Below are 16173 nucleotides of genomic sequence, written 5' to 3'. Positions count from 1 at the left end.
GCCTGCATTTGTTCTTATTAAGCCTATACATCTAAAAGTTGGTCATTTATCACCTAAATCAAGAAAAAAATGCTTTCAAATAATGTTTTGAACGATATCTATTCTTGAATTAAGAACATTTCCTTTTTTTTTTTTTTTCTTTAACCTGTCCTGTTCAGCTGCTTGACACAGAGAATGGAGATCTGAGTGTCCGATTGGTCAAAACAGTTTAAATATATCACATGGGAGTATGACATACGCCCATTGTGATCATTCAATGAACCTCGTTTATTAGGAGAAAGCAGCGAACAGAAAGGGATTATGGGGGAACAGAGAAAAAGAAGGGGAGAGACAGGAAAAGCAAAAAAAAAAAACAACAAATACATTGAACGCCTACACCATAGGTATCAAACCAGTTCCACAAGGGGCCAAGTGGGTGCTGGATTTTGTTCCAACCAATACCGTGCAAACAGTTTAACCAATGAATTTTCTGTTGAAACAAGTAGCACCTGACAAAGTTTAACTGATTACCCATGTAAGAGATCAGATTGGTCAAAAGGTGTCCTCTTCAATGGTTGGAAAGAAAACCTGCACCCACTTGGCCCTTTGTGGAGTCAGTTTGACACCAGTGGCCTACACTAACTATGAATATGTTGGTGCTATCCTTAGCTAGTTGTATCATTGAATTAAGAACATTTCTGACACACACGTTTTTTTTTTGTTTTTTTTTTTTTAAGATTAAATATACAAACCTTTTGCTTAAAATAAGTCTGTTAAGCTTATTTTCAGCTAGCTATTTTTCTTATTTCAAGAAATCAGAGTAAAATATACTTGAAGCACTGGCAGATAATTCCACTTATTTCTAGTAGATTAACACTGAAAACAAGGGAATTTAATTAATTAATTTATTTATTTATTCATTTTCAGTTTTTAAGGAGGTGGGTTTTTGCAGTGCATATGTATTGGTTCAGGTGATACACCGTTTGATTCAAACCTTTGTTTTCAAAAACTATTAAAGTAACATTTTGAAAACTTGCAGAATAAATATCTGTTTTTTATTAGGAAATTTAAATTGCATTGTTTGAAGTTTTAAACACAAATTATATTAACATACACAAGAAATATAAACTTGTTAATCATAATAAATATCCAGAAATGCAAAAAAAAAAAAAAATAAATAAATAAAAAAATAACATTCACAAGAAATATAAACTTGGTAATCATAATGAGTATCCAGGAATGCAAAAAATAAATAAATAAATAAATAAATATTAATACCATTCAAAATTGCCTGTCTAAATAAATTAAATACAAGAAAAAATCTTCTTAGTCAGGGAATAACAAAAATAAATAAAAATTGAGCAACACTATTGCTTATGTCCACAAGCACAGCCAAACACAAACAGGGCCGGGGCTTGTCTTGTTGCGTCTGGCTGTGCGGGGGTCCCGTCGGGCGCGCGCTGGTGTCGTGGGCGGGTGGGGGGGCCGCGCGGGTGCCGATCCGGGGCCGCGGCCCTTCCCCGGCCGGCCGGGGTGGGGGCCAGGGGGTGCATGCGGCAGCCATGGTTCCCTCCCAGGTCCGCCCGGCCGGAGCCGCGTCTCCCTGTACCGGGTGCCGTGGAGGTGCCCTCTGGTGTCATGCCGCGCGCCCCTCATGGCCCGGGGGTGGGTTGTGGGGGGCGCGCTTCCGTCCCCTTGGTCTGCTTCCGGCCCTGTTCGCCTCCCTGGGCCGCGGCGGCCGCTGCTGCCCTCCGGCCGGCGGGGTCGTTGGCGGGGCCTCTTGGGGCCCGCGGGGCCTTGGGTGAGGCTTGCTTTCCCTTGCCGGTGGGGTGGACCTCCCCTGGTCGCCGGCGCTTGGTGTGGCGCCTGCTCGGAGTGCGGGGTGGGTGCTCGGTGGGTGGGGGGGGGGGGGGGCGGTCGCGGAGGCGCCGTGGGTGGTCTGGGGCGGGGATTGATCGGGGCCCTGACGCCTCTTCCGCCCTGCGGCCGGTGGTTCTGGTGGACGGGGGCACGCCCGCGGGAGCCTGCCTCTTAACTCACGCACTTCTCACTTCGGCACTGTAAATATTTTTCACCCTGGCACTTACATGCTCATACTGGGGGAGAGTTGGGACGGGGCTTTACAGTCCCGGCCCGGCTCCCCCCTGTTTTTAATGCACCACACACCGAGGTTGTGGGATGGTTGGGACCTGTTGGGGGTGGGGGCACCTCACGGCTGCCTCCTCACCACAGGCCCCGCCATCTCTGCACCTTTTTTAAATGCACCACACATCATACTCCACAGGAGGGCTCTGGCAAAGGGCGGTGGGACGGGCGGCTGGGCAGAAGCTCCATGCTGCGGTCCCACTGCCCCAAGCCAAGCTCTCCTATTTTAATGCATACATTGCACTACCCTCCCCTCACACCCCCATCACGGTGCTGGGCTATGGCTGCCAGTCGGGAACCTGGCAGCCACAGTAATAGGGTGGTAGGTGGGTCCCACACTTTTTGTATATGGCGTGGCTCCTGGGGTGTGGCCTCCCCTCTGCCTCGGCTGCCGGCCGCGGGAGTAGGTTGGGGGGTCGGGTCTCCGATCTTGCATCGCCCCGTGGCAGTTCCTGGGCATTCTCCTGACTCCGCCTTGCCCTCTCTTCTCTGGCTGGGCATCCGCCCTGCGCTCCGTCACGGGTCGCTGGCTGGGCGCCGGTGTATCGGCGGGGTGTCGCCTGCACCGGCGGGGGACCCTGCCTTGCCTGGGGCTTGGTGGGCCGCTGGGGGTCCCGTGGCGTGTCATGCCGGTTGGGGGGCTGCGGCTGTGGCTCGTGGCCCGGGTGGGCGGGTGGGGGTAGGTGTAGGCGGGGGGTTGGTGATGCGTCCCCTCCTGCCATCCCTGAAGTCCGGTTGATGGGTGCGCGGGTGGCCCGGGGGACCACCCTGGGTCCCGGGGGGGGGACGATGGCTCCTTTGCTGGGCTGCGGGAGGAGGGATGGGCTGCGCATGGCCCCACACCCCCCCGCCCCCCCGCCAGCCCTCCCTCCCCGGGCTGGCTGGGTGGGCACCGTGGCCCTGGGTTGGCGCCCGCGCGGCTTCTCCGCCCGTCTGCGTGGCTGTCGCGCGCCCGGTGGGGCCTGCGTGCTGCTGGATGTGGTAGGGCATGCTCTGGTTGGGGCTCCCGGTGCCGGGATTGGCGATGCGGCGGCGTAGGGTTGGTCGTCAACGGGCTTACACTCATAAGAGATTCACACGATTACTGGGTTCTAGATCACAGAACTGATTTGTGTACACTCTACCCCTTTCAATCACTTAGCTTATAGACACCCCCACCCCCATTCTCCTCTTTCACTGGCCAATAGGCCCCCACATGGTGTAAACCGGAAATACATCTCGCTGACGATAGCACCAGCATATTAGTAACTAGTTTAGATGTTCAACGTATTTCTAGTTGTTGTTTGTGTATGTGTTTCTTTTCCTTCTTCTCTTGTATTTCTTTTCTTCTGTCCCCCCATAATCCCTTCCTGTTCGCTGCTTTGTCATAATAAAAAGGTATTTTGAATGATCACAATGGGAGTATGTCAGACTCTCAATGTGAAACATTAAAACTGTTCAGAATCCGGGCACTTAGACTTCCATTCTCTGTGTCAAACAGCTGAACAGGACAGGTTTTAAAAAAAAAAAAAAAGAAAAAAAAAAAAAAAAAAGAAAGCTCCTTTGGGCTGCTAAAGACCACATAAGCAAAATAAAAATGAAAACTAGGGAGAAGGGGTTAAACCTTGATACACTAAATTTCTTACAGCTGAGCAGAGTTCACTATATTTCTCACAGTTTAGTTAACGTTAACATTAGAGGTGTGCAAAATTTCCGATTCTTAGATTATTCGCGATTCGGCTGTGGAAGATTCGAGAACGATTCACAAACATCCAAATTCCGATTATTGAAATATGCCAAGTAATGTGGAACACACTCAGCGCGCCGCGCGGGCTTCGGGACGGAACGTAGCGGGAGTAGCTAAACATTATGCTTCTCATTAACCGGCCCCTCGGGTAATGCCAACACTCAACTCACGGCTCTAGCTCAACTCATGCCACGAGATAAAAAAACACAACAACATACCTGCCTGCTGCCGAAAAGCTGCTACAAGTATAGCTAAGCTACATAATGTTACGGTAGATATCATTTATATAGGACTAGATGGATTATAGACTCGGTAGCAGCACATCTGCAAAAAGCTAGATGCGGGCGTTAGTAAACGGCCGCCATCTTAAAGCAGTAAACTTCCCTGCAATGCTGTGGTAGCGAACCTTCCAAGCAAACCTAATTAACTTTTTATCTAAAATACTCCTAAATCGGTAAAATATTGACTTGAATCTATCTTTAAAATAGTTTTAAAACTTTCACATGTCAAAAGTAGACAAAAGGGAAATTATGGAATAACGGGAGCAATTTTAACAACTTTAACGGTTGATTCACAACATTAAATTAATTGAATGTAGTTTAAAGCTGCTGATACAGAATGGGGACTGGAGTTTTTTTTATTTAATGTTATTTTTGTATATTTGTTTACTGCTATATGTTAACTTGATACTGAAATAGTAGTTTGGTTTAGCCTGAGAGTATTTTTGAACAATTTTGGAACTAATGTACAAAACTTTATTAAAAAAAAAAAAAAAAAAAAAAAAAAAAGGAGGGGGGTGCATCAATAATCGTTTTATAATCGAATTGGAGCCTCTGAATCGTAATCGTAATCGAATCGTTTGGTGCCCAAAGATTCCCAGCTCTAGTTAACATAGTAGAAAACACATACAGAAGGACACTTCTCCTAAGCAGCTTCCTACTCCGTTAGCAAGTTCACACAGTTTGATGTAATGCTAAACCAGAGGTTGCGCTAGACTTTTTTGTTGTCTGTCATTTTGACTGACAGTGTCATATAAATCCGGTCATAATCCATTTTTACCCGTCACTTGCATTTTAAAAATGATAATAATGACATATTCAATAGTATTTAGTTTTCATTCATTTTTTTTAATATTCTGTCCGAACAAGCTTAACAAGAGCCAAACAGACAGCGGAGTGCACCAATCAGCGACGGGCGGACGTGCCGTTAGCAAAGCGATGAGGGCAGGACGAGGGACTTGCGCGCGGAAGTAAACATACGAGGAGAGCGGAGTTTATTCAACATGGCTAGCGCGAGACAGACTGTTGTCAATGTGCCGTGTCGATGTATTTAGCTCATTTAAAACTGAATTTACCGCGGATTGGAACATATTCTTGGCTCTCCCGTTCGCCATCCGTGTTGTTGTAGAGACGGCTTTTGGCGCGCAAGAGTGACGTTGCTCGTGAAGAACACGTCACGCAAATAAACGAATCTGATTTGTCGATTGATTTTGTTCCTACCCGAGAGGCCGATAATGGGCTGGGTCCCAGACTTTTCTCTCAGTGTTTGAAAAATACAGGGAGAACAGTCTGGCCGTGCCAGGCAAACACTCAGTTGCCTTGACATTTTTCCGAGTAAGGCCAACGACGTCATGCATCAAGAGAGACAATAGCTAATTAATATGCTCACTCGCCACCCTGTGGTCTGGGGTGTGAATTGCAACCTGTCAAAATGACAGATGGACGTCAATTTTTTCCTTCACCGTTTTAAAAAACCGGTCAACGACGGAAAATATTCGGTTAACGCAACCCCTGTGCTAAACTGTGATGCAGGTCCGACTTTCAATAGCGAAATTATTGGTGGGTTTTACAACAATTGCGTTTTACATTACTTACAGCGGGCTGCTGGCCAAAAAACGTCTAATATCCCTCCCATGTAAGGTAATTCTGTACTGTGAAAGTTGTGTATGGTTGTGTGTGTGTGTGTGTGTGTGGGGGGGGGGGGGGGGGGGATCAAGTCATCAGCCAATCAAATGTGCGTTTGAGGAAAAAAAAAAAAACATAAATTGGCACATTCAGCAAGTGAAAAAGGGGTAAATGTAAGTTTAAAAATAAGGGAAATAATTCACTTGATAATGGTAAGGTCAATTCTATTGTTAAAACATATGGGAAGACAATGTAAATGACCTAACTGAACACATTATCTAATGCAAATAAGGTTGCTTAAAAGTTGGTGGGGACAATTTGAGCTACCTGGAAAGTTAGTGTTAGTTGTGTTTTGTCCCTGCCGTCCCTATGCAAACCTACGCCCTTGTGCAAAACATTAAAAATCTGACATTTTACTTTGCATCATGTTAAAGTATGTGTTTATCTAGGTCCGGGCAGTAACGGGTGAAGATGAAGACACGTACAAATGCATTGCTGTGAATGACTACGGAAAAGCTATTTGCTCTACAACACTAAATGTAACAGACCGTAAGTTATTTATGTTTTACTTTCTCAAGCATTAACAGTTTTTAGTTTTAGATAATTTCTCTGTGTATTTCCCGTCCTTATTTATTTACAGAATCCAATTACTGTACTTACACTGTTTACATTTTTTTTTAAAGTGCTGTCAAGCTATTAGACATTGAATTACCGCCATGATTTACAGTTAAAAACAAAACTGTACCGTAAAGATATGTATGCTTACCAAAGCACTGTGCCGTTTTTATATGTCGATAAACCAGTATTATACTGTAAAAGTTTTTTTTTCAACAGCATACAAGGTATTTATTTTTTTGTCCTTATTAATTTTTCTGCTCCTAGATGTAACCGATCCATCGGATTTCAGAAAAATGCTGAGAAAGACGAATTCAAAGTAAGATGACAATGGTGTGTCAGAAAAGTTGCAGAATCCCATCTGCAACTTTGTAATAACCACCCTTTGGGTTTTTGCTTTCATCACTTCATTCCCTGCTAGAAGGATTATTCCAGCATTTCAAAAATGAAAGTTGTGTTGAGAGCAGACGTATTGCCACATTCGACCGCAAAGTTTTGCTTCTTGCTCATCTCACCCCCTCGCCTCTTACATCATGATTCGCTGCCAGACATTAAAAGCAACACTTGTCACCTGTCAGCGGCTCTTGTACGTAAAACACAAACTAGAAGGCTATCAAGCGATCACCGTGAAAGAAACGCCGAATCGTACAAATGCAATGCTTGAAGCATGAAGGTGGAAATACATAATACAAATACAAATAAATGTGCACAAACTCACCGGCGGTGTGTGTCTCTTACTGCAACGTGACCGTGAATTACCGCGACGCCGACCCGCTTATATGCACATCCACACCTTTTCCCGATTGGCAGTCGATTAACCCTTTCGGACAGGATCGTAGATGACGCACAATTTAAACACGGTTAACCTAGCGAACGCAACAACAACTATGATCGGGGATTGCCACGAGTTAGCTTTCGGCTAACGTCACTAGCTTCTACTGTTCATTCCACAACAGTTGGCAGCTCTGCTTTGACAAAGTCATCAGTCATCTATCCAAAAATCACACTTACTTTTTGGCAAATCCTTCTTCATAAGCAGACCGGTTGAGGAAGCAGGCATCTTCGAAGTGTTTGCAGCAGAGAACACTACTCGATGATGGCGTGAAATTCATTCGCTTAGTGCGAACAAAAGATGTCCATTTACATGCCCTGCTATCCTTCAGCCACTCATACAACTTTTCTTTGGATTGAGAACAATACATCGCCACACACCGCCGTGGCATCTTACCGAGAAGCAATGCAACAATCCTGTGTGTATGGCGGACTTCCCTCGCAGTTCTCGGTGTGACGTCAATTCCGAAGATTTCCAAAGATTGTCGAAGAAAAGCATTTTCGTTGTCAAGGGTGTTGCTATGGGTTAAACAAAGAATCTGGAAGGGTTGCGTTAAAAAAATAACGAAAATATGCTTATCGTTAGAGATGTCCGATCGTTCGGGATGCCAATCGATCGGGTCCGATCACGTCATTTTCAAAGTATCGGAATCGGCAAAAAAATATCAGCTATGCCTTTTTTTAATATATAAATATTTTTTTAATTAAATCATTTTCTAATTGTATTTAACGTTACAGACATAATATGTTACACTCATCCAGAGTCTTTAGTTTAGGCTTAAGGTAGGGTTATCAAATTTATCCCGATAACGGCGGTAATTATTTTTTGTAAAAATGTATCACGTTAAAATATTTAATGCAATTAATGCATGCACTGCACGATCCACTCACGCATTGTCGCGTTCAATCTGTAATGGCTCCATTTTACCTATATAGAGAGATAAATGGCAGCGTAAATTGAGTAGAGTGAATTTTGGCAGCCATTGGAGCCTTTTTTTAATTGGCTAAAGCCTTACAATCCCATACCTGTTAAGTTTCACGATTTGGTCGGGAGACTCCCGATTTTGACCCCAATGCTCACGCCTCACGATTAGAAAGCCAAATCTCCCGATTTTCCAAAAATGTCAATTCTTTTTTTTTTTTTTTACGTTTTTGTTTGTCACCTTTTTGTAACGGTACCATTCGGCCCGATTCGGAAAGTGACCAACAACGAATAGCCTGGCCGTCTCCGACTTCCCTGCCCTCACTCCCCTTCAGAGCTGGAAAAGCCCAACCAATCATCTGACAGGGAGGGAAGAGGCGAAGCACCACCGACTTCCCAAGATGCTGGCACTAATAAACCGGCTTTTAGACTGGTTCAAGTCTTTATTTTGGAAGGAAGAGATGGAGCTGACCCTGGTCGGCCTCCAGTATTCGGGAAAAACGATGTTCGTCAACGTAATTGCCGTAAGTCTTACCTGTCAGCGATAGCTAACTAGCCTAATGCTAATAGCATTAGAGCTAATGATGGGAGAACGATGAGGAAGAAGTCGCTGCTATACTCTGTGTTTTCGTGGATCAAACATGATGGAATATTAAACCACTGCGGTCCTACCCCCACAATATATGAATTTAAGTGAGAAAGCATATCGTTACTTACTTGAAGTTTAATCATTTAGATTCGCTATTATGCTAAAGCTAAAGTGTATACTATACACTTTATTACATTATATCATTATTACTGTGCTGAAACAAAAAATATAAAGTTTCAATTCTAGGTTACAATTCAATTAAAAAACTGCCATGACAAAGATACTTTTAAAAACAAATATGATTAATTTTCTAAATGATGTAATTAATGTTTTTAATCTTGCTGATTTAGTCTGACAAAACCCTAATTGGAGTGATGGTTGATGAGATGAAGAGGCTGCTGAGGAAGCTGATGTCCAAATTTGTGCAAATGGATGTGATCAGGAAAGCTGAGGATATCCTAGATGTTGATTACAGGAACAAGGAGAACTGGCATGACACAGGCAACATAGCAGTATCACATGATGCCAGACAATACATGGAGCAAGTTGAAGACTATCTCTGATGCCACCAAAAAGAGGTTCTTTGACAGTGTAGTTAATGTTTACACAAGTGTTGTGACCAAAATGAACTTGAAAAAAAATGGTTGCATTTTGTCTTAGCGATTGTCGCGCGCGCGCGCGTCATCGGGGTTGGCAAACAGAAATCTCCCTATTTGCAATTTCTACAACTTAACAGGTATGCAATCTCTCCCTATGATTAGAAATATCATGGGAAGCAAAGTGGGGAAGCAAGGTAGCAATTGATCTTTTTCTTAACACCTTGTTATTTCCCAACGCAGAGAAGATATATCAATTGGTAGCACTACGCACAGTCATGGTTGCACTTCCCATCATGCATTTGGGCATGGCTACAGTATCATTTACTGAAAGCTCAACAAATACACTAGATGGCAATATTTAGTCACAATATACAAAGTCACAAGTCTCTCTATCCGTGGATCCCTCTCACAAAAAGAATGTTAATAATGTAAATGCCATCTTGAGCATTTATTGTCATAATAAACAAATACAGTACTTATGTACTGTATGTTGAATGTATATATTCGTCCAAGTTTTATTCATTTTTTTCTTAATGCATTGCCAAAATGTATATGATCGGGAAAAATTATCGGGAATGATTGGAATTGAATCGGGAGCAAAAAAAAGCAATCGGATTGGGAAATATCGGGATCAGCAGATACTCAAACTAACACGATCGGGAGCAAAAAAAACATAATCGGAACAACCCTACTTATAATTGTTTAGCCATTGATATTATTCAAAAACATGGTTGGCCAACCTTACTTCACATTTGGCCTTTGAATTGTCATCCTACAACATTCACTTCACAAACTGAATTAAGAAAATGACACACTTATATGTCTTTGGGGCAACATATGTTGGACCTTTTTTGACACACCTTGTATGTGGGATCTTTAGTGGCAGGTTTTCAGTGGTATATTAAATAATATTTCAACTATCTTTAGCATTTTCGAAGAAAACCAGACAGAGAAAACCAAAGAAAGAGATGAAAGATACCGAGACACTCTGCAGAGGGACTACGACGGATTAGGGACAACAGACATGCATTTGATGCACTTGAAAATGGAGGAGAGGCAACGAGCGCTAAAATACCAGGTGTGAAATCAACTAGGTTGCATTCCAACTGACTTCCAGCTCTTCATAGATTAATCCATGATGGTATTATTGCTTAAACGACAGTTATTTGTATTTTGTTTAATGGCATTTTTCCAATCAATTTGTTTTTGTCTCCAACAGAAGGGAATGAGTCCTCCTGATGAAGAAATTCTAATGAAAAATGGACTTATAAATGGTGGAAACGCAACTGATGCTGAAAACCTCACAAGTATGTTGACGGTCCACGGAATAAGTGATGACTGAACCATTAACCCTTTATGGGGAACTCATTTAATTTATTAGTTGCCTTTGATGGCGCTAGACATCCAATCCATTTGGACTGGAGGAGTCGTATTTTAAATGGATTGGACATCTAGCGCCTTCAACAGCACTAAAAAATGAGCATTCACAGTCAGGCCTCGCATTTTAAACAATTTGACTCTTGGACAAATTGGTCTCTCGTCATCAATAGCAGCCAATGAGATAAATATTACTTATGGGGGAAAAAAAGACAAATCTACTTAAGAGTGTAACTTTATTTGTATATACTATAAATACCGCTACTTTTTTCCTTCATTTTGAACCCTGTGGCTTATAGTCTAGTGCGGCCTATTTGTGGATTTATTTGGGTTAATAGGTAACACTTTATTTCACAGTGGCATCATAGGACTGCCATAAGACCATCATAATTATGACATGACACTTCCATGAGAATTAATACTTGCTCATGACCATAGGCGGAGTTTGACTTTTGGGGCAGGGGGGGGCACAACATGTTGATGACCCCGAAATGCAGTGTCAGCAATAAAATTAACTTACAAGAATATTTATAATAATAAGTTGACACTGAGCGTTTTTTGTTTCCCATCATTCTTGAGGGGAATTCTAAATCAGGATTCTTAGGCAATACTTTTCGCCAAGATCGTCATCCATTGAATATGGTACGCACGCCGGTGTCGTGCCAATGTAGTTACCCCAGTCAAAAATTGTATCCACTAGGTGGAGCCATATGGAGGTAGATTTGTGTCGTTATTATTCAATCAAAAAAGTTGCTTCAATCAAAATATATATTTTCAACCTAAAAAAAAGTTGATTCAATCAAAAAAAAAAAATAAAAAAAAATGCATGTGATAGCTATTTTTCTTGATTGTTTTTTTTTTTTTTTTTTTTTTTTTTTTTTGATTGAAGTCAAGTTTTTTTTTTCCATTGAAGCAACTTTTTTGATTTTGGGCCACATTTTGGCTAGGACATTTTTGTCTTTATTATTCAAATCTAAAAATAAGTTGCTTCAAAAAAATGTACATGTTCAAAAAAAAAAAAAAATCACTTCATCAAAAAAAAAAGAAAAATTTCAATCGTGGAAAAAGTTTTTGATTGCGAAAAAATATTTGAGATTGAAAAATTTGCATTTGAACACTTAATTTTTCATTGAAAACGTTTTCTTTGAAGCAATCCTTTTTGTGTTTGGGACAAATGAGTAGGGAATGTGTGTCTAAATCACTTAATCCCCAAACAAGTTGATTCAATCAGAAAACAATATTTTTAATCAAAGAAAAAAAATCATTTGAAAAATAAAATTGCCCTTCCCTAATTTTTTTTTTTTTTTAATTATATGCAAAGAAAATGACCGTCTAATTTGCTAGTCACATGATCTGTTCGAAAAATAATTTTGACCCATTATAAAAACAATTTTTTTTTGTTCATTTCCATTAATTTTTGTTGCATTTTTGTAACTTTTATATATATATAGAATGTCAATTACATGCAATGAGACTTTTCGGCCACCAGGGGGCCATCATGTAACTAACTCCATTTATGTCCAGCTCAGATTTTTTACATCCATTCAATAGTGAGATAATTTACCGGACGACACTAAATGACATCTGTCATTGGTCATGGCAGTGTCATGTCATAATTATGATTGTCTTATGACAGTCTTATGCCACCACTGTCAAAAGTTTTACAAAATACCATAACTAATAATTTATGAAATAACCGGAACAGTAATTGAAGGCATAATTAGCAAAGAACATGAATTTTGATTGTTAGTTACACTTGTAGTGCTGTAATGAACGCTAGGAGGCAGGGCCGTTCCTGACCAATTTGGTACCGTAGGCAACATATTTGCTGCCCCCCCATCCCCAGCTATTTTCACCATAAAATATTTAAACACTCACACTGAAAAGCGCATTTTCTCTTTGTAATTTATTATATAAAAACAACAACAACAAACAAGTGGAGAAATTAAAAGAAAAATGCTCTAAAAACGATTCAAAAACATCACATTGCACATATGACAACTGTTTTGAAAGGTGCACTTCTTTCTCCACTGGCAGTTTGTGTGTGGGAAGGAACTGGACTTGGTAGGATTGGTGCTTATGTGAATATGTTGGCTGTAGGGCTGTCAAATTTATCGCGTTAACGGACAGTAATTAATTATTTTTTATTGATCCAACGTTAAAATATTTGACGCAATTAACGCATGCACGGAATGACCCGTTCATGCGTTGCCTCAAAAAGTTTTCAATGATGCCGTTTTAGCACATTGAGAGCGAAAAGAGAAATGCCAGTGGACACAGGCGTTCATTGGACCGCGCCTCTTATTGGCTTAAGTCGCTGCCAAAGCGACTACTAACAGTCATGGTTGCCCAACTATGAGTGACATTTGTCTCACAAAACGCGACAAGGGTGAGACATAATTTGTGCACTTGCAACTAGAGGGTTTTCAACCCACAGAGGAAAAAATCACTTGCAGACAAACAAAAAACACTTGCAGAACAAATTACTACCCTGTGATTTTTTTTCCCGTTCTCATTGTTTAACCACCATTCGGATAATGTTTTGTGCTTGTGTTTAACAACACAACATATGGATGTACAAGTAGTTTTTTTTTCGTCTGTGGTTACAAGTGACTTTTGTCTCTGAAAATGCACTTGTAATTGGTGGTTTTTAACCTGTAGCAAAGAAAAAAAAACACCTGTAGAACAAAAAAATCACTTGCAAACGGAAAAAAACAACATTGTGTTTTTTTCATGTTTATTTCACAACGCAAAATTTGGAAGTACAAGTTTTTTTGTTTTGTTTTACAAGTTAAAATTAGTTATTTTCTTAGTTATTCTACATTCTTTTAAAGTCTTTTTTCAAACTTGAGTCTTGAAAAAGAGGGGGTCGTCTTATAATCAGGGCCGTCTTATAGTCGGGTCAATACGGTATATAATTTTAAATATGCAACCCACCTTTATATATTTCTTTCTGTCCCATTTGGTCCTTCGTAGTTCTAGCAGTATTCTTGACAGCTTGGTTGTCCTACCTAATTATACCATGCTTTTTTTTTTTTGTTTGTTTGTTTGTTTCTTCAGTTCCTAATCTGGACTTTGTTGTCAAACTTCAAGAGGCAATAACAGAAGAAAAAGACACTGCATTGTTTGAATGTGTGCTGACCCACCCACTGCCTGAGATTACATGGATGAGCAAAGGCAATGTGCTAGAAGATGGTGAAAAATATAAAATAACTGTGTCAGATCACAAAATGATCCACAGGTTGCAGATTCAGAACTGCTCAGATGAAGACAAAGGTGACTACTCAGCAGTGGCTGGAAATGCCTCATGCACAGCTCCATTAGATGTAGAAGGTAACTACCTCAACTAGAAATGGACTATGTTCTTTTTTCTTAGTTGTGATTGTGTATATCGCTTATTTTGCCTCAAGCTGACCTCAAAGCAGCAGGTAAGAAGAAAACTGAAGGAGCAGGGATAGACCTTGAGGAGGTGGTCAGACAGCAGCAAAAGAAAAACCAAGAAGAAATGGAGATGATTTTGGAAGCTGTGAAAGCAAAACATGACGCCGGGGAACTGACGGAGCAGAAAACATTAACCACTTATGGAGAAGATGGTGAAATCATTTCCCTGACTGGACCCGTCCAATACAGTGGAAGTGACGTACACGATGCTAACGATAACAGCAACATTATCACTTCAATGCTCAACGTACTTTCACCATCAACAGGGGGTAAGTACCATTTGAATTTACACTACGAAAGATATGTATCACACTGCCACCCTTCTAAAATAATGGCCAAAGTTACTTGTATTTTTTTAAATTTTCACCAGAAAGCACAAAAAAAAATAAAAAAATAAGTACTGGACATGACTTATCATCATGAGATTATTAAAAAGATGATTAAAAAAAAAAAAAAAAAAAAAAACGACAGCAATATTACATTATTATAATGCACATTTTGTAGCTTTATTGATCATTTTGACCAGCGGGTCGACAACTTGCGGCTCCGGAGCATTATGTGGCTTTATTGTCCTTCTGCTGTGGCTCTTTGTGACTTTCGAAAAAACTCTTTCAGTGCCATTGATGATGCTAGACACTCGATATATATATATATATATATATTTATATGTTTTTTTTTTTTTTTTTTTCTCCCGGCGTTGGGGGGGCAAACGAGACTGTGGCGGGCCGCCAGTCTCGTTCATTGGTGGGAAACACTGTATGGTCTCTAAAGCCTATAATTTATCACGATATCATCAAAGCCTTGTTACCATATTGCTAAAACCAGTTGCTGTCAAATTTTGTAACAGAAAAATCAGATGTAACAGAGGACAGTGATGCTGGAAACCAGATGGAAGAAGAGACGGCTAATGCAGGACAAGGTAAAAACACTAACAAGTATTATATGTAATATTCTACTTTCTGTTCGCAACCCACCAGAAACATGTCTATCACCCACCTTTACCCGAGTCCCGACCAACCAGTTGAGAATTCCTGCAACAGAAAATATGACTATTGTGAAAATTCTCATTAACAGGACAAGTCAATTAAAGCATTACTTTTGTGTTGCTTTTCTGTGCAGACGGTGCCAACGCATGTGATGATGTGAATACGCTTTTCTGTGCAGACGGTGCCAACGCATGTGATGATGTGAATACGCTAAAAAAGAAAAAATGTAAGTTTGTTCGCAAAAACAGCTGCGGATGATTCAAGTTTAAGAACTATTTATATCCTTACTTTAGTAGTATATTCAGTGTCTGTAGAGTATTAATGTCAACTTATGAGACATTGATGTACTTAAAAATAGCTACTCTAACCCCTGTGAAACAATGTTCAGACAAATATTAATACCCAAATATACTGTATTACTCATAATTGAGTATTCTTTTGCTAAAGAAGCTGTTAAGACTGGATGGGATATACAGTTTCCTTAATTCTGAGTAGAGTTCAATATACTGTTTTGTCTTTATAGATGACAGCTTATTTAATGAAGACAGCGAGAATGAAGAAGTGACTGGGTTTGCTACACAACCGAGGCGTAAAAGAATTGGTCCGCTGATCGAAGACAAAGTCATTGGTAAATATTCAATCAAGCATTAAAGGACATAAAGCCAGAAGTTGCTTCGGTTAAAGCTATTTATGTATATTTTTCCCTCCTCTATTAGAACTGTTTTAGGGCATAGAAACATTCATGACCCATGAAAGTCAGTCACTAAATACTGTACGTATTACACAAAAGAAGCTTTTCTTGGCAAAAGGCTTTTATCTTCTGATCCAGCAGACATACACCAAGTCCAAATGTATTGTTAAGTTTCGTATCCTTGAAATGCTAGTCTTCCAGACAGAATTAGTCATCAGGTATGGAATCAGGTATGATATACTTTATTAAAGGAGCATCGCATTGTTGCAGTCTTTTTTCAGAGACTCAGGACAGGAGAAAAATGCTTTGGGCGAGTTAATAAAATTTGGGTGACTCTTGATAAAATTTGGCTGTTTTTGGAAAGAACC

General features: G+C 40.7%; 1 protein-coding gene across 4 annotated transcripts in view; it reads left to right on the top strand.

Moving 5' to 3' along the window:
• Positions 1-16173, top strand: part of LOC130930273 (immunoglobulin-like and fibronectin type III domain-containing protein 1) — a 60776-nt gene that overhangs the window by 18119 nt on the left and 26484 nt on the right. For 3 of the 4 annotated variants that reach the window (XM_057858129.1, XM_057858138.1, XM_057858119.1), the window contains exons 6-14: positions 6204-6303; positions 6637-6688; positions 10238-10388; positions 10530-10617; positions 13748-14020; positions 14098-14397; positions 14976-15047; positions 15248-15340; positions 15638-15742. In XM_057858129.1, the coding sequence (XP_057714112.1) occupies positions 6204-6303; positions 6637-6688; positions 10238-10388; positions 10530-10617; positions 13748-14020; positions 14098-14397; positions 14976-15047; positions 15248-15340; positions 15638-15742 (1234 nt within the window). Of the gene's footprint in view, positions 1-6203; positions 6304-6636; positions 6689-10237; positions 10452-10529; positions 10618-13747; positions 14021-14097; positions 14398-14975; positions 15048-15247; positions 15341-15637; positions 15743-16173 lie in introns of those variants that run through there. The other variant, XM_057858145.1, reaches the window with a different exon arrangement.

This window comes from Corythoichthys intestinalis, chromosome 2 (assembly GCF_030265065.1).
Source record: "Corythoichthys intestinalis isolate RoL2023-P3 chromosome 2, ASM3026506v1, whole genome shotgun sequence".
Classification (NCBI taxonomy): Eukaryota; Metazoa; Chordata; class Actinopteri; order Syngnathiformes; family Syngnathidae; genus Corythoichthys; species Corythoichthys intestinalis.
This window is presented reverse-complemented; position numbering and strand designations above follow the sequence as displayed.